The sequence below is a fragment of the Onychostruthus taczanowskii genome, unplaced genomic scaffold (assembly GCF_017590055.1).
Source record: "Onychostruthus taczanowskii isolate IOZ18803 unplaced genomic scaffold, ASM1759005v1 scaffold37, whole genome shotgun sequence".
NCBI lineage: Eukaryota > Metazoa > Chordata > Aves > Passeriformes > Passeridae > Onychostruthus > Onychostruthus taczanowskii.
In genome coordinates this window covers 9,040,382-9,060,073 of record NW_024501126.1, presented here as the reverse complement: position 1 = coordinate 9,060,073, position 19,692 = coordinate 9,040,382, and the positions used below count along the sequence as shown (strand labels likewise).

The following is a 19,692-nucleotide window of genomic DNA, read 5'->3' as shown; positions in this document are numbered from 1 at the left end:
TTACACATGAATGATCAAACCTTCAGATTGCAGAAAGAATTGTCTACAGTGCTAAAACCTCTCAATGTTTTGTTGGTTTTTTTTTTCATTAAATATTGTGTAACTTTGTTTCTCCTTTATGGCTAGTTATTTCCAAGTTGTTAGCTACTTTTCCAAGTAATGTATTTTGCTGGGTTTGTTAGTTTTATATTGATACATGATAAAACAAACATACTGGTAAAGTTTTTCTTACAGGAGCAAAAACCAATACTTGAGTAGAAATGCTGTAACTTTGGCAAAAGTGTCACTGTCTGAAAACTGTTTAATACCTTTTTCTGTACAATTGCAGGAAAAGGTTGGTGGCTGGTTGGTTCTTTTCTTGTTTAAGGGAAGGGAAATGAGGGATGTTGCATGGCATTTGTAGGTGTCATGTATCTCACTGGTAGAAATAGTTGGCTTGTTTGGCTTGTTATTTTTCTTACATATGCCAAAAATTATATGTAGCCTACACAACCAATTTCTTCTCACACAGAATGGTTTGCAAACTTTTGAAGTCAGACCTACTCTCTATGGTTCTCTAGTAATTTGGTTATATTTCAATTCTGTCTTAGCCATCACAAGGCATTTTCCTCTCTTCCATGTCCCCAGAAGCTCAAGTCACCTTTCATTATGGAGGGTGCACAGAAGAGATGATGAGAAAATGTTGGAATCATCCTGTTTCTTTGTAATTACCAAACAGATATTACATTCTTCTTTCTGTAAACCTTACTCATGTTCTGTTCCTATTAGTTAAACATAAAGGTTAAACATTATCTTGGCTGAAAGAAGAGCAACTTCTGAAGAAGTAAGGGCAGAAACAAAGGACCAGCAGAATTGTACTGGGGCTGCTTTAACTGTTTTTATACAAGGATATATTCTAACCCATTTATGTTTACAGAAACTGTCATCATTCATGTGTATCTGTATTGCTCTGAGCATGATGCTCAAACTGAGCAACATCAATAAACACCAGTACCATGTAAAAGACATGACTGTTGCTGTAGATGGTAAATGTCTTGTAAATGCATCTCAGGCATAGATTCTTTTTTTCTAAGACTTGTAAATAACTCAAGTAGAAACATTATCCTTTTCCACTGCACTGCTTGTTTAATAAGTTGTTTCCCATTTTGCATTTATGCACTTGGCTTGTCAAATATAGCATGTTCCTGATGAGTTAGGGTAGCTGATTTTGTGCCATTTCCCAGTCTGAGCTCCTGTGTATTTTGAACCCTGATTCTGTCCTATGCTGTGTCTGCACTCCTCCTGGGGTATTGCAATTCACTCATGTGAAGGATTAAGGCAAATACTGACTGAAAATGTTAAGGACATACCAGTCTCATATAACAAGGCACTTCTAATACCCTGCCCTTGCCCTTTGGTATAACTTTTCAATTAAATGTGAAGTTATGGGGATTGTATATATGCTGTATTTTTTCCAGTTTGCTTTTAAGTGTCATATAGCAGAATTTCAAAAGCATTGTAGCAGTTGAGATGTATGCTTTCATCTTCAGGTTAGGCTGTGTACTTTTTAAAAAGAAATGTGCTTTCTTTTTACTTTTTTGGATGCTGAATAATCCTCCTTGACTGCTTTAACAGCTTCTTAGCTTTGCTACTCACTTGTTCAGTATCTTTCTAATATCCAAGGAGAGCAGCTGATCTAAAATCGCTTGGATAGCCCTTTTTTTTTCTAGTTTTACTTTGTAAGCTGTAATTACTAGAGAAATTTATTACTCTACTTCTTTGTTCCACAATCCTGCCCTTTCCTGTACCTCACTGGCTAGTTGTAATCAAAATTATTCATAATTATTTTAAACTTTTAGTTCTATTTAGAGAGCTCTGAAAGCATTCCATATTGTTTATTTTGGGGTTCCAGTACTGAGATATGAAGGAATCATTAGGAAGACTGCCATAGTGTACCTCTGCGAATTTTTTTTCTTCTGTTCTGGTAACAGAAATGTTCCTATACAAATATTTAATTAAAATTTTAAGATTCAAAAGAAGACCTCACATAGTCTGATTTGACAGTTGTTTTTTGGTCTTGCCAGTCTCACAAACAGGTGATTTCAGCTATAATTTCCAAGCATGTTGTTTGAAAGCTTTTTGGGATGTGTGCAGGTTCTGTCTGTATCTTCTCAGGGATAAACAAATATTATTTCTCTATTAAGCCAGAAGGATTAATTTCATGGAAGAACACAAGGTAATTTCGTGGAGATTTCAAAAGATCCTTATACCTAGCATTGTGGTTGGACTGGATGATATTGAAAGCCTTTTTTTATCTAAATGGTTCTGTGATTTTGCCAGTTTGCCTCCATGCTGGAAAAAAATTCATCTGGGTACTGTGTATTTTTTCTATACTTAAATAAACTAAGTTTTAAATATTTATTTTTTTTTATTTTGTAATACTTTGTTCAAGTGAAGTCTCTGCATCCATGATTAAATGTGTGAAATAAATACCTGACATAAGCACAGTGTGCAGACTGCAGGGTGTGCTGCATCCTGTGCAAAAGTGGCTCAGTAATTAATTTCCTTTGTTACACATTGGTAAAAATTAAATGCTACACTCAGTTGGAAAATGTGATTATAGTCTGTGGTGATGGGAGGATGGATATACAGCCTTTGGCATCTTTTGTTTAAACATAGTGCATTTTTTCTTCAGCAATTTTCAACATATAGTAAAGCCAGCTCTATTCCATGTTTGATATTTTAAAGTATGGAGCTGCAGTCACTGTTCAGTTATTTGTGAGAGTTTTGTTTCTGGATCCACGTTGTCTAAAATGCAGTTCTGTTAAAAGCATCTGTGAGCACAGGCAGGTGGATTTGCCCATTGTGAACAACCAGAGAGCTGCTAATTCTGAGCTGACCCAGTTCTGACATGCTCACTGGCATGTCATGTGCCACCCATATTGTCATCACTGGGGAAAAAATGCACTCTCCCCACTGCTGCCTGCCATTATCTCAGCTTTCTCATGTCTTTTTTCTTTTTTTTGTCACTGTGTTTATTGTAATGATAGAATGTTTATTATCATCACAGCACTAACCAAACATTAGGTAGAAAATTCATAGAATTTAAGGTATTTGAAGGTTTTTTTAGTTCAGTTTTTTTCTAGCATTTTGAAAATAAAAGAACTTCCTAAAATGATGGAGTTGTAAGGAAAGTTGTAAAGCAAATACAGAAAATGGCACAGAGGGAGGTGAGTGGAGAAACAAACCAGGGATTCAGAAGGAGAAAATTGCTTAAACAGTTAGTGTTACTCTGAAGCTCTCCCATGCCACTTGTCCCTGTCTCACCTTTGTGCTTTCTCAGTAAGGAGTGTTTCGATCTATTCTTCCATTTTTGAAGAGAGAAAGTGTGGCAAGTGCTGCATTTGAATTTGCAGACTTGTGTCTGCAAACAGGTGTGGTCACCTGCTGTTTGGCAAGTTTTCCCAGCTTTCAGCATGGGAGTCTGGAGGTGTCCTTCACTTTTTAATACTTTCATATTTCTTACTTATACAGCAATAATAACACCAGTATTTTTTACCAACTGAGCTAAAGCTTTAAAAATCTTAATTACAGGGAAAACAAATCATACTTTCATCTGTTTTGAGATGTGGGCCACACTTTGGTCATACAAGGAGTGCTACAAGCTTCTCTTATAATACTTGCCTATCGCATCTTCATGGGACTTCACAGACTTAAGTCTGTGAACATCTCTGTAGAGAAAACTTTATGAAAAACTGCAGAGGAATTATGCTGGTACTATCCATCTCAGATTACTTTTTCTGTTTTCGGGGACTTCTTGTGAAGCCAGCAATTAATCTTGTTGTGGAGTACAACATCCCACAGAGAGTATCAAATGAATTAAAAGGGGCAATATCTGGTTACCTCCTGAATCTAATGAAATGTTGTTTTCTGGCTGTTCTTGAGCAGGTCAGCTTTTTCATGCTAACCATAGCATCTGTTATTCTTTCCCTTTTTATTTTTTTTTCAAAGTTGCTTGGAAATTATCGGTAATGGCAGGCACATTTACATATTGTTGTCAATTCTGAATATTACTGCAGTTTCAGCATAAATGCTTTGGGCTTTGTTTTGTTTTTTTTTTTAACTTGTTTCTATTTACAAATTGTTGATATAAATAGAATGCTTCAGCACAGGATGTAGAAGGATACCCTCTTAATTTGGCCGCCAGCCTAAATAGCCTTACAGGAAAACCTGTCCAGGGATGTGATTGACAGGTATGTTGTCAATAAGAAAGTGAAACTTGGTATTGAGTGTATGCAGTAGAAAGTGACAAAGACCCCTCACATCTTAAATAAAGATTCTTCCATTTGAAGGATCCAAGAGGCTTGGACATAGTCTTACAAAATGTCAGCCAAAAGGTAATGTCATGTACTTCAACTCATGTGTTGAATTTACTAGGTTCAAGTTACAAGAACTGCCTCTTGAAGGGTGGCAACAGCCTTCCCAACCAGCTCAGACAGGGAAAGGAGATGACTTGGATTCAGTCACATCATTTTGAACAGAACAACTGGTCACTGCCTCTGTCAGGTGTCACCTGAATATTTATCCCTAATCCAGAAAGATTTATGAACAAGTATTCCATATTCTGGGATTTTCTAATTTTTGGTGAGAATCCATGTGTCTTGCAATTTGTGATTATGCAGAAGTAGCTTCATATCAATACAGTAGAACTGACACTAAGTTACTGACCAGAGTGCAATCTTTAATTCCTTATTTTCAAGTGAAGATACTGTACTCCAAGGCTTTGCAGACAGCACAAACTGGTAAAAGTCAATTCCTCGTAAAGGACATCTATTTTCTAGGGCAATTCTCTGAGTTACCAAGGCTCTCTCTTCTAGTTCAAAGACTTCAAAGAGCTTAGGCAGACATAGTTAGATGTCTAGACAGTCAGACCTCAGCTGCACATTGTGTTTGTAAGTTTGAATTGGTTAACAGGCAATGATACTTTTTTTAGAGTACCAAGGTACCAAGCCTTGCAAAAGAGAACAGAAATCTGACATACAGTTGAAACATCCTTTTTCTAACTCTTTATAGGCTTACACTGTAAAATAAGTGTGACTACTGCCTAGTCCAGAAGCAGCCTGTCAGATTGCTACAGAGCTGCTGGATATGTTTACCTGCCTCAGAGATTTGTTTTGCTTGCAAACATAATGTTGCTTTTTTCACATTTGTTATGTATTTTAAAATGTACATTATTATAGAATTAGGTGGGTTGCATCAAGTTAGTGTCTAAACTAGCAGAATATTGTTGCAAGAAGTACCAGACTTATCGTAAGTAAAGGATGACTGCATTTTTGATGAGTGTAAGAGTGTGCATGGAATGACAGACCTCAAATTGCTCATAAGGAGAGAAGTTCACAAAGCTGACCTGTTTAAAGGGTAGGGAGTAAATTTAAGCGAAAAGAGTAATGTTAAAATGGTCATGTCCTGTGTGCTGTTTGTTCCATTGCACATGTAATATTTTTGCCATTGGTGTTTTTATTCTATTCTTACCACCTTCCATTTTAACAGTTGAACAACTGTGAGAGATAACTTGCAATCCTGAAGTCATTTGACTTGTCATCTTAAAGGGTATTTATAAACTATAGCATTCAGGGAGCCCCCAGTGTTACCTTAAATAGAGAGACTCCTTTTAAGATTAAAAAGAAAATTGGACCGTTTTATTTTGGAATGGCCTTTCTTAAATGTGAGTCTAATAATGGTTGATTAAAAGCTCCATGAAAATAGGTAGCGAGCTTAACCATATTCTGTACTTTTATATTATCATTAAAGACTGCATGAATAGCAAATGGAATGTCTTCTGCTAAACATGTGAAAAAGATGTTTTTCTCCTGCAAATACAAGTAGCTTTTATCCTGTTTTAATATTGGCCTGTATTAACTGTTTCATGTAGGAAGAAATGCTGCTTTTGCTATATATATATATTATTTAAAGAGTAGGGTTTGTTCCGCAAAAACAATGAAAAAAGTGCTGGTCTCTTAACAGCCTATTGAGTTAATCTCTGTCAAGTTTTCAAATTCTAAAGAATTTTTGAAGGACAATGGAAATCTGAGAGTAATAAGAAAGAAAAAGAAGCAAGCAATTTTGATTGATTTGAGAACTTGATAAAAGAAGCAAGAAACATTTGTGATCAATGAAACAAGAAATATATACTAGTATTTAGAAATATATACTAGTTATTGATATGGAGGGAAGAGGACATCCTTGCTTAGAATATTTAGAATGGTAATAGTCAAGAGAAAGATCATAAGAAGTAGAGTAGTCATGTACTTTGTATAGTAGTCAAGTTTTGACCTTTAATTGCATCTGATTTGCCAAATACAAGCATTGGATTACAAAACGCATGATATGAATTATTTATAGGGCCACAAGAACATATAGTTGTAGTTGGTTTGTTTTTTTTTTTGTTTTGTTTTTTTTGTTTTTTTAATGCTGCAAACGTCTGGGTGGTTGTAACATGTGAGGGTGTGCTTCCCTGCCCAGCATCTGATTAGTCACTAATTTAGGAAGGAATGTCCTGGCACAGTTTTGTTGAAGCATGTGAGCCTATCAGCAGAATAACATATTATACTCTTTTAGGTGTTTCAACATACAGTTGAGTAAAACAGCTCAGCTGTTTTGAAACAAACTTCATGGTATTCCTTCCAAGTCTCCTTTTCAACTCTTATTTCTTATTGACAGATATTATATGTTTACTTGCTAAAATATATTTGATGCTTTAAACTCTTTTTAAATTAATATTCCAAATGTTTTAGAGTCTAAATAACGCTGAAGATAAATTCTAGACAGCTAAGGAAAACCGAAAGTAACATATGCTTATATTCTGTATGACACTCAATGAATACAGATGATCAGACATATTAAGGTGATTAGTTGAATTAAAATTTTCAAAGATAAATATTTGCTGTAGTGCAGAACCACATTCTCCCAAGTCAACCTGTATGTTATGGCCACAGCACCATATGACACACATTTCCTTTCCCTAGGTTAGATTTTCCCTAGCTCCTCTTTCTGAAGTTCAGCCTTTTTTTACTGAGTGCTTGGATTAGTAGAATGATTAATAGGTCACTGATGTAGTTGTGGCCATTGAGGTTACTGTAGGTCAGTTCCTAGTGAGGTAATGCTAAAGAGAATTTCACAGTGAATAAAAAAATATCCGCTATTTGTGCTGGAGCTATTCTGACAAATGTGTTCATAAGTGATTTGAAAATACAGTGAGTAGTGGGATGATCAGGTATGAAATTATTCAAGAAAATTAGGACAAGGATCTCTTATGAAGAATTTCAGAAGATCCTTACAAGATTCTTTCTCAGTAAAATACCATCTGAAATTCAGTGTAGATAACTGTGAAGTTATGCAGAAATACCTGTACTAAATTCACATATAAAATAACAGTGTCTGAAGGTGGCTGTAACCACTTGTGAATAAGATGTGGTCTCACAAAACCAGCATTGGTTAAATCTACTGTTAAGTATCATGTAGGGAAAAAGCAAGGGAAAAAGCAAGGACAGTCACATGCCACACTTGTAAACCTATTTATGTCCAAATATTGTGTGTGGGACTGATCTGCTACCTTCCAGAAAACAGTACAGGAGAAAAAATAATCCAGAGCGCAGCAACAAGGTAGATCAAATACACAGAACTATTTCCTTACAAAGAAGAAGTAAATGAGGTAGGTCTTTTAAAAAGAGAAAATTAATAATTAAAGAGAAGTACAATAGAGGTCTCTCAAAATACCGCACAGAACATGCCTTCTGTCTCACACTTTTGGAATGAGGAGGCATCAAAATAGCAGGCAGAAAGGTGAGAAAAAGTAAAAATGTGTAATAAGTTTCAGAAATCCTTGACATATGATTGTTGTGAATATTAGAACCATAGATGGATTTTAAATATAAATTACAGGACAGACTTTTAAAAGAAAATTAATTGGAGGCTTTAAAAAAAAAAACACTACCTCTGACTTTGGAAGTCCCCAAGCTGCAGATTGTTGTATGCTCTGTTGAGCATACAACAGAGCATACAACATACATATGGGATAATACATATCATTATGTATTATCCCATATTTTTATTGTGTTGCTTAGGTGTCCCCAAGCTGCAGATTGTTGTATGCTCTGTTGAATTTTATGGAGCTATCATTATGTATTATCCCATATTTTTATTGTGTTGCTTAGGTGTCCCCAAGTATTCAGTTTTGGCAAGTGTTAAAGGCAGGGCACAGGGCTAGCTGGTTATGGTAATACCCAAGCATTGACTTTTTATTCAGTTAAGTGACACATTAAGACTGAAATAAATGTAGCTATTTATATCTGCATTTTTATATAAATTGTATATAAATGTTAAACTGTGAGAAATCCAAGAAGGGCACGTGAGGTGGCTGTTGCTCAGTTTTAGATGGAGTGTCTGGAAGTTGCAAGGTCATTGTGTACCTTAACATCATGCTTTTATGCATTTAGGCATGAGATCAGAGTAATATAATTAATCAGAGCAACAATATCTGAGGTGTGCATGTCTGATCTTTAAAAAGTAGTTCTAAACATTTGTAGCTTTCCTTAGAACAAACTGAGATGTGTCTGAACCATTACTGTATGAAGCTCTCATGTCAAGGCTGTACAAGAACAAGCAGTTTCCATTGTATTCACCATTGTATTCATAAGCAGACAGTTTTCTTAGAATGTGTATGTTGACAGCTTCTGTCCTAACTGGTTAGCTGAATTCGATATTTTTATTATAATCGAAGTCTCAAAGTGTGGGAATTCAACTAGAAGCTCAATATGATGATACACATAAATAGAAGTTTCTGAAAATGGCACATAAATATAACTTTTTTATTAAAGTTTCAAATAGTTGGCTCAAAATTGTTGCAGATGTCCCTTGGAAAATACTTATTTCTTCAATCAGTAATCAAACTCAAAGCATGCTGAAGAGGGTTTTTCTTTTGTAAGGAGTACTTTTAGCAGATAGAAATTAGTCTTTTGGGGATTTCTTAGTCACTGAAAGGAGGTGAAGAGCACTGCAGGTTACCTGAAAAGCAGTTGAAAAATTACGTATTTAAAGTGCTCTGAATGTTTCCCAAATAAATTATTTGGGGGGCTGGGGGTTTTTTGTTTTGTGGTTTTTTTTTTTTTTGTTTTTGTTTTGGTTTTTTTTTTGTGGGTTTATTTTGTTTTGTTTTAGATTTAGATGTGGGGGTTTTTTTGGTGGCTTTTTTTTGGTTGGGTTTTTTAATATGAAAAAAACACCTCACTGAATTAAAGTAAAAGTCTAAGTAGAGAGGGTTTTTTCTCACCCTCCTACTTCCCTTATTTATAGGAACATCCAGGGAGATGGGTTCAATGGTTTTTATTCAAGATTCTAAAGGAGAGATCAAAAGCTGTGATAGAATACTGTGTGTTTTACAGATTTGTATAGGTATATACAAATTTATATATAAGTAACTTCTAAATTGAAAGCTCAACTTTTCAGTCTTCAAGCAGCAAATTGTACTTTTAAAATATAGTTCATACAGCTTAATAAAAAAGGATTCTTTATACATTTTTGATGTCCCTGTAAAAATGAGGGAAAAGGAAGTTTTAGCAGTGACAGGAGTGGCTGTCAGGCTGTACAATACAAATGGTCTGTACCTTTGTTCTAAACCACCTTCTGAAATGCCCTGAATTTAAATAAAAAGTAATAGGAAAGGAGTAGGGAATGGGAAACTTGACTCTGGGACAAAAGCCTAGCTAGCTGAAGTTAGTTTTGCCTTCCCAGCGGTTCTGTCAGCCCCCCAGCAGAATGCCATGGCTCCTGTCATCCTCTCCAGGCAGGGTGAAGGTTATCGGGTGCTCTGCCCTTCTGGCTGAGTGCTCTGGCAGCGCTCGCCTGGCCAGCTCGGGGGATTCCTCTCAGTCACAACTCAGCAGGTGCCCTTGCTGACAAATGGGTTAAGCTGCAGGTCCTCATTGATCATGAGCCGTGCTCTGAACCCTTCTTGACTTCTACTAGCCCAGGCGCCACTTGACTGTAGTTTTTTGGGGGTGGGTGTGGCTGCAGGAGAGCGCTGAGCTCTCTCTTGCAGTCTTGGCTGCCCCTCTGCCTTTTCCGTGGAGCTGTGTGGTGTTGCATTGGCCTCCCATTGCTTTAAATTTACAGATGTTTCACAGAGGGCTGGATATTAAAAGAGCAGAATGGTGGGCTTGATGAGTATTCACTTCAGAGAAACTCTGTGAAGAAATTGGTTTACCCAGTCACTTCAGGATAAAGTTAGCTTTGTTTTAATCAGTGCACTCAGAATTAACCATCTTACTCAGCTTCTAATTGTGTATGCTATGAATTGCCATCGTGTGAAACATACTGTTGCTTTGTATAATGTGTTTCTTGCTGCTGCTTCTCATTATTACCTATCTTACCCTTCTATGTTGTCACAAGTTCTGCTAGGTAGAACTATTTTCTTTGAGTTTTGATGTTGGCATTTAAGAGGTTTATTTATGTCTGGTTTCTCTCTTCAGCTGGTAGGGCTATTATGTGAGGTCAAAACATAATATGAACTGTGGTGACAGGTTCCTATATCTTTTTAAACCAGCTGATTATCAGTATACAGAAATACGTGCATTCTAAAGTGGCATACACTATGACATTTTCTACCTGGTTTTATTTTGTAAATACTTAAAAATTTGCTTATATAAATGTACATGTTACTGTTTTTTCTTAAAGTATATCAGAATTGCTAACTTGCTGTTACAAGTGTTGGAGATGGAAAGTAGCAAACAGATAGAGCATACAGATTACCAGTTTCTCCATCACATGAAAATATGGCCTTGAAACTGAGTCATGTTAGTGATCATTTAATAATCTTTTCTTTTGCCACAGCTGCACAGTTTTATAAACTACCACACTGAGACTGAAGAAAGACAATTCTAAGGAAAAAAGCTCTTTTTAAAGGGAGAGAATATGATTGCAATTTTACCATCAGACATGTAAACACTGGAGAGTTCATGTCTTGTCACATAGTAAGCAAACAAATAGATAAGTTAATGTTAGTAAGTAGATAAATTTGCAGTCATTTAGTCATCTGTCTCACTTTCACTACACAGGCATTGAAAAAGGCTGTGAAGCTTAAGGACTTAAAGCGAATCATACCTACTATAAAAATATTTGGCTAGCAATTCTGAATATCAATCAAAACTTTGGCTCTTTATGCTGGGACAGAAGAATAGGGTTGGTGTCATTGAAAATAATGAATGATAAATAACTGTGTGCTGTGCTTACATTATAATGTACTTGAAGTCCTGCAGTTATTCATCCTTAAGCTTCTAAGGTCTAGTTAAGAACTGGTGACTGGGACTTGGATCTAGTTATGGCTCACAATTGCACTAATCTCTCTCTGGAGAGATTTTCTTGCGCTGTACCAAAGGAGAGATTATATAATTAGGTGGAAAACTGGCTCCTATCCTCATGTTCATAGGATGATTGCAGCACTGAAGTAATGGTGTGTCATCTAAGCAAATTGTGAGCATACCAGCAACAACTTTTAGACATAGGTGCACTCAGTATGTGGTCTGAATATCTTGCTGTATGGTCTGCCTTTCATACAGTTCATCTTTTTGTCAGTAGGAAAACAACTGCTGAGAAGAAACAGATTCAGAGTGCTGCAAAGAAAGAGACTGGGAGATGGGCAATTTTCAGAATCTTGAATAGCATGTATGCCTAGGGAAAAAGTGCATTTTAATATGACTTGACTGAATTACAGATCATGAGAACTAGGAGGAAACTAGTGCCTTTGTAGAAATGCAGTATAATAAATCAAAAAATTTCATGAATATGTAAAAGGTTTCTTGAAAATTTTGAAAAAATACTCAGTTATCTTCAGAAATGGTTGAGATCATTGCTAGGTGGGTTTAGGTTTTTTGTTTAGTCTTTTTCTTTTGCCTCCAAATATTTGTTTCTTTTATAGCTGTTTAACAAGATTCCATGGCCAAAAAGTCACAGAGCAGTTGAGATTTTCACCCTTAGTGGTAAGATCTACATTCCTGTCTCCAGCTCCTCTCTGTTTTTCACACAAATCCAGCATGATCTGTCATATTTGTAAACAGCAAGATTTGCTGTCTTCATGTGACTAAAATGTAATAATCTGCTTTTAAAACTGCAGTTGAAGTGTCTCTTACTTCCTTTAACTCCTCTTTCTGCTTGTGTTTGAAACTTGGAAATACTGTCATGCACCAGGGAGCATTATTATGTGTGCTGTGTGAGAAACACTAAAACCTCATAGTGACAATTCATGGTTGCTGATACAAATCAGGTTTTGGTGTCTGTTGATAGTCAGTTTGCTTTCATACTCAATTTTTTATGATTCTCTAAAAATACATATTCATGTGCTTTGTTCTGCCCAGTAAATATTTCTTGCATGTGGTATCTTGTTTAGCTTTTTGAATGTTGCTCTACTTTTTTTTTTTTTTGTCAAAACGGAATGCTGTTTGTTTGGGCTGCTTTTTTCTGAAAATGCAGCTTGTGATCTTGGAAATGTTTAACAATTAATTATTTCATCCAGGTGCAAATAAGAATCCTGCATCAAATGCAGAATTCCATGAAGAAAGAAAAAATTTCCGGATCATTTTATTCTTTGCTTTTATTGGTCTTCAACTGTTGAAAGATTTTTTTTCTTTTTTGTTTTTTTCCAGTCCTGAACCTTGGTACAGCTAAATACCAGGCTATTTTTTGTTTGTAATCGGTGTCTTCATCTTTTTTAGCACACTGCTTACTGCTTGTGGTTACACCTGGTATAGTACCCCAGCAAAGAACAGAGCATGTTCAGCAGGTCCAGTTTGAGGATTTTTCATTTACGCTTGTTTCCTCTCTTTTAAAACCAGCCTCCTTTGTATATCTCACAGTGTACGGAGAGACCTCAAGGTTAAGTAAATATAGTAAGTATTTGCAGTTTGAATTCAGCTGTACATAGAAAGAATCAGGACAAGAAACTTTTAGCAAATTTTGGTTGAAAATACAGGAAAATCAGGCATGCCCTTCAAATTGATGAAATATGGTAGAACATATACTTTCATATGTGTGTGCTTATAAATATATAAATGAACACATGCCTGCACACACACACAAATGTAATACTTTTACTCAGTTTCCTAAATTGAAAAAGGAGGGAAATAGGTAATTCTGGGGGACTTCATATATGTTAATAATATTATTTTTTTTTCAATAGCATTAAAAGTCATTTCACATTCATTTTCATCCTAAACATGTCTTTTTGACAATCATGGTTAATTTTAAACCCATATATTCAGCTTTTGCTGAATATAACACCCGTACAAACCATCTACATAAAGTAAAATGCTAGACTTTTCCACTACTTCTGGAAATGCAAACTAAACTAGATGTTCTTTTGGGAGTGGGATTTTACATATATATATATATATATATATATATATATATTTTATTTTTTTTTTTTTTAATTTTTTTTATTTATTTTTCATTCACATTATTGGAAGTGAGACTCATTCATAGCTGAATAATTAGAACAGGGTTACACATTGAAAGCTCTGTGTTTCCGTTTAGGTGAGGAGAGACATAGAAGGCAGCAGTGGTTGTGAGTAGTTCTGGAGCTGGTTGTCCAGCTAAAGTGTGCCACAGGCTGATTAATTAAAATCTTTGAAAGTTTGCAGCCTGGGTGGGACACACCACCTACCTCCTAAAACCCTTGAGCATCGTCAGTATCTATCTTGAGTGTGTAAAGAGTATATGACACTATTTCCAACCCTTTTTAGCTTTTCAGTGAGGCTGCTTCCTTGTCTCTGGCAAGAATATAGCTTTTATTTCCCTTCTTTTGCTGAAGACTTGTGCAGTCTTTGGTGCCTGCCAGTAAAAGGAAAATTTTGCATAGATGTCCACACTATTTGGGCAAAAGGCCATTTACTTGATAATTACAATACATGTTCAGTCCCAATCTGTACTTGGCAAGAGCAAAACTGGTAAGATTCCCTGATCAAGCCATATGTCAGGCAGACTGTCAATCTGATCTACATGCCAGCACATCTTTTGGGGTGTCTTCATACCTGACATAAAGAGCTGTTACTCAGCAGCTCTCAAGGAAGTTTTTGGAAAGGTCTAGAAGAGGTCAGCTTAGTGAAAAACAGGATAGTGTAGAGAAGCAGAACTAAGAAGAACTCATTCTTAAAGTTATCCAAATAACATAAAGAAGATCAGGTACTCTGGAAAGTTGTGTGTAAAAGTGTGGTAATGACAGCCAACAGAGCATGAGGAACAACTTAGAAAAGAGGCCAAAATGTGTAAATGATAGTATGCTCTCACTGGGAATAACTACATTTCTGGTCTCTCCTACCTTAAATTGGTTATGGTAAACACGGGAAGAATTTACAAAATAATAGTTAGAGTGTTTGAGAGCATGCAAGAGCTTACATGAATGAAACAGGAGAGCAAAAACAGGGCTTTCAAAGCTGAATAAGCTGACCAAGAGGAGGACATTGTAGATAGAATCTTCCTCTTGATTACGAAACCAAAAGCTTCCATGTTCCTTTCGGAAGTAATAGCACAAGGAGGAGGAATTCACTGTAAGGTAGAAGGGGTTGTTCTTTCTCTTGAAGAACCAACAGAGCCAAGGGGAGGGAGAATTTCAGAAAACGCTTCAAGATGTTAAGAGAGGCATGACAAGGCTGGAATGTAGCAGCTCAGACAAAGATGTTGGTCAGAGAAGCATGGATTAGTCATGTGAGTTGAGGCCTCAAAAGTAGCAAGGAGCTTAGAAGGACAGAGAAGAGTGACTCAAGTCCAGTGCAGTTAATGCAGGGCTTAGCAGCAACTAAGCAAGGATATAAGGATCTCCTTGAAAAATAACATGGGTAGGAAAATACTTTCCTTCCTCATTCTGTCACTTTTAGTCACTCTGAGTTTTCAATATTGGAGAAATTTAAAACTGATTTTTAGCAATGATGTAAAATGGTAAACACTTTTCTAAACACCTATGTCTTTCAATTTTGCAGTCCCATCAAAAAAAACCCAAACTATAATGGTCTGCAAAAACAGTAAATCACTGTGAAAAGCTGAAGAGAGTTGACTGTCATCTGCCTGTTCCAGTATAAGACATCTTGGAAACCAGTTGATGTGGCTAGACCACAGCAAGCAATATTGGGTGGGGGTTGGCTGTTCCCAAACAGTCTGCACTTAAGCTGCAGCTGCTCTTGCCACAAGATGTTGTAGATGCTACCATAGGATGGAAATCCACTCAGAGCTAAAAAATAGGCATCACTGCTGGCTCAAATCTCCACAAACTGAAATCTGGAAGACTGTCTGTAGAAGGCAGCAATGTATTTTTTCCTTGGCTGTTCCTTTTGGACACAACAAAAGATGCCAAAGCTCTTTGACCTGATTGAGTGTGTTACTTCTATTTACCTGCTGCTTCCACCCAAGTGTTCTTGGAGAGGTCAGTCCATCTCATGCTGCTGTGAAATAATCTGGAACCTGTTCTGCAGGAAACCTCCAGATTGGCCAATACAAACTCCAATTCCCTTGGATGCCGAAAAATATAGAATGATCAAAAAATGAGATGATTTTTCTAGATAGTCTTTGTGATATCAAGCAAAATACTTCAGTGTGATTGCAGTTCCACTAATTATGCACTCATGCTGTTCTCAAGTATGATTTTCAAAAGTGATGAGCAGTGATACCACTAGAATACCACTCCAATACTAGAGTACTGAAGTGTTTTATAAATGCTCTAATTCCAACCTAACACATCCTTGACATTTTAGATAGGTACTCATTTAGTAGACAGTTTTGAACCTAATCTTTGCAGGTCTTCCTTATGAATAAATAAATAAGGTGATAATAACCTCCCTGCCTCAGTGAGAGCTGGAAAGAGTTGTAAGGAATTGTAAAAGTAAACATTTTTTCTGTTGTAGCAGTAAGCTCTGTGTACAGTGTGTGACCAAGAAATGAACAGTCCAAAGCTGCATTTGAAGAGTTTGGAGTACATCAAGTTCCAAGGCTGAAATACAGGGATAGACTTGATACTGAAAGCTTTTCAGCTTCTGAATGTGATCATCAAATGCATTAAAATGGAATTTTTTATAAAAAGTCATTTGACATAGTAAATTTATGTGGTTGTGTAAGAGCATATTGCAGTGCATGAAAACTAAGGCAGTCCAAGTTGCATAAGGGATTCAAGTTTGTTTGCTTTTATTTTTGGTGCTACATTTAAATTATGAATGATGCTCCTACATGTTTGCACATTTCAGTTATTTCTTTTGCTTCATTTCCTAATTAGAAGACATCACAACTTCAATCTGAAGATGAAACTGTTACACAGAATCATTTTATTAATAAAGATTTTTGAATTTAGCAGCTCTATTGTTTCAGGGTAAGCTTGAAGAAATTCAACTTTTAATTATTTCATCTATAACTATCAGAAATAAGAAAAGAAACAAGAAAAGGAAAGAAAAGAAAAAATAATTGCATTGGAACATGGAGGTATCAGTGACCATGGAAAGTCTCTGTTGTTGGCATGACATTTATTAATGCTTATTTATATATTGCATTAGGTAATTTAGTCAGAGAACTTTAATCCTGGTTTTTTAGACCTTACTAGTCCTTTTGAAGAAATTTATATGAAAAAAAGAAGAAAGGATAGAATCCTTTGTCATTTTAAAAGTTAAGCAGCTTTCCAGAAATTATGTATTACTCAGAATGCACCATATATATCTTAGCAAATCAAAGATACAAGGCATACCTTTGCTCCAGCTTTGCTTTTTTGTAATTTTATTTATTTTTAACATTTGACATCCCCAGGACAATTCTTACTGTCTTATGCAGGACAGGCAGGTGTAAATCTTGCTGGGTTTCTTCCTAGGAAAAGAGATTTCTTACATGGTCTCTGGATGTAATGTGGATTCAAAAATATATTAAGAACAACAGGTCAGGCTGTTCAGTGAAGGAAGGATCTTGCTGGGTTTCTTCCTAGGAAAAGAGATTTCTTACATGAAGGTCTCTGGATGTAATGTGGATTTGAAAATATATTAAGAACAACAGGTCAGCCTGTTCAGTGAAGGAAGAAAGCTGTGTGAAGGAGCAGTGCTGAATGACAGACATAGGGATCCCTGGAGTCTTGGACTGTGTGACAAAGCTTCACCAGCACAGATAAGGTTGCGGGGGTGTTGAAAATTAATAGAGACATAGCTGGTGTAGCTGGAGTGACAGAATCCTTGTCACGCATGCAGCAATAGGAAGAAAAGCCGTAGGAGGAAATCCATATTCAATTCACCTTCACAGAAGCAATCAAAGTATTTTGGCAGAAAGCTTCCTCCTGCCAGCAAACTAGTTTTTGAGGACTCTTTCAGCACAGTGTTCATTTGCACAACTATCTAAGATTAGTTGTGCAAATGAGCTTGGAACTTAAAAGCAATGCAATTAATCATTATTGTAAACTTGTCTTCCTATTCCTTATTTAAAAGAATTACGAAGTTTTTGTGGATTTTTTTCATCTGTGAATTTAGTAATTGGAGAGTAATTTGGCTTCTTCTGACAGCTTGTGACTGACAGTTTGCAGGGAGGAAAAAAAGGACTTTTTTATCGTTTTAAGAATAAACTCTTTGCTCTCATATTTTCAAGCCTTTTACTTTATTAATAAAGTTTGAGTGATTTAGCTTCTTATCATTTTGGTTGCTGCTTACACCTGAGAAAAATGGGAGATATTGAGGAAGATTTCCAGTAGAAGCAGAAAAATAAAAGTACTAAATGGGTGGTGATTCTCCCTCACATGACCAGAAGGAAAACAAACTGTTTGGCTTTTGACCGTGCTGGCTACTAAACACCCTGTCATAGTGTGTGAGGTGAGTCACGACTTGTTTATTTATAGCCACGGCCAATCAAAGCCGACCGCTCTGAACTTCATTCAGGACCAGCAGCTCTTAGGATGTCTTGTAAACATTTGCTCTCTGAGCAAGGAGCATTCTTCCTGGCAGCAAGCAGCACAGGTGCCTAGCTGGTGGCTCCTAAAACACAAAACAGACTAGAAGATCATTGCCTGGATTATTATCTAGCTTGGTAGAGAGAGACTGAGAATTCCCTTTTACATCTGAAATGCCAGACAGTGAGGATCTGGGACAAGATGACAGGTACTGTACTTTGCTTGTGCTGGCCCTCTCGTGCAGTGCAGCAGGGACTGAGGCTTCATGAAATTAATCTCTGTGTGCTCCTGAGTGCTCAGCCTGAGATCAGTTTTCTCTGCGTTGTAACCGATCTTCTGCTTCTTGAGGGCTTTGCCTCTAATGCTAACCTTCTCAGGAGGGAAGTGGGAGTCAATGTCTGATAGAGGGTAAATGGAGCAGCTCTGGGATACCTCGTAAACTGAAGGGAAGAAAATACTGTGTGGTTTCTATCTGGTCAATTTTTCCATCAAAGCCTCAATATGTCAGGCATGGAAATAGTTTAGTTGGAGCCATGCTACTGACAGAACACTAACTCATTTCTGTGAGACTGGGCACTAGGTCCCTTTGAGGTATGCCTGTCTTTCTGAAGTTCAGCTTTTATTTTAATTAGCTGATAAAACCAACAGTCAGGACAAAAAAAAAGTTATTGGATCCAAAACTTGATAACAATTTTCAAAATACTGTTTTTCTCAAATACGATCCAACACATTTCTATGAAGTAAATGCCCTAATTAAATTTAGCCAAATAGTTTTTAATATAGATATTTGAAATGTAGATGTTATTGATGTTTGATTATGACAGAGTTTATAATCTAGATTTCTTAAAGTCCACACAGTTTTTCCATAGTCTTGATGCTAATCAAAATGTTGGCTCTAAAATGGTGTTAATGAAATATTTGATGTTGTAAAAAGAGTATTTGTCATGTATGTAGAAAGAGATGGTTTGGGGGTTTTTTTTTGTTTTTTTTTTTTTAGAAGTTAGTTAACAAAATGCCAGAATACAGAGGCAAATCTAAGAAATTAAGCAACTACAGGGATCAGAACTGGGCATTTCATTATGGCTTTGGGTTTGATTTCTTCTAGTTACATTTAAATCTAAAATTTAAATTTATGTGGATGTTTTTCCAGTATGTTTGTCAGAGCACTGTGAGATGAAACAGAGGCTCTGGTTGTCTGTTGTAGAGCAGCACATTCAAGCACGGCCCCCTAACTGGATGAGCGTGGGTGATGGATCCCCAGGGGCAATTGGGTCTCTGCAGGGGTGGGGTCACCTACACATTTCCGTTTGCAGGAATATCTGGGTTGTGCCCTATATATATATATGACATAGATTACAATTAATTGTAGTTGCAGGTAGCATTTCTTCTTCTCTTAAGGAAATGTTGACCCATTACTGATAATCACGCGTTAATTGGTGTTTTTCAAAAAATGTTTGGTGAGATCTCCACTTTGTTCAATTGTTTATTTTTCAATAAAGAAAACCGGAAATATGTGTGACCCCTTAAAAAAAGTTTTCAGCTTTGTAATAATATCTAATTTATTTTGTTCATAAGTCTTTCTCTATAAAGGCTTGCAGCAAGATTTGGCAGCTAAACAGAAGGCCTAAGACTCTAAGACCTCTTTTTCTATCAAAGTTGGGAGTTTTTGTTTCAGAAGAAAAAAGATGAGCTTTTCTAAAGCAGTAACCTGGAAAAACATAACAGAGCCTGCTCTGACTGTTTATCATTTTTGAAGCTGCCATTAAATT

General features: G+C 36.3%; 1 protein-coding gene across 2 annotated transcripts in view; it reads left to right on the top strand.

Annotated features, from left to right (window-relative positions):
- RETREG1 (reticulophagy regulator 1) overlaps nt 1–19,692 on the top strand; it is a 65,139-nt gene that overhangs the window by 23,433 nt on the left and 22,014 nt on the right. The window contains exon 1 of one of the 2 annotated variants that reach the window (XM_041411704.1): nt 17,888–18,131. The exons of the other annotated variant lie outside the window; for it this stretch is intronic. Coding sequence (XP_041267638.1) covers nt 18,097–18,131 — 35 coding nt within the window. The 5' untranslated portion in view covers nt 17,888–18,096. Of the gene's footprint in view, nt 1–17,887; nt 18,132–19,692 lie in introns of those variants that run through there. 2 annotated transcript variants of the gene reach the window in all.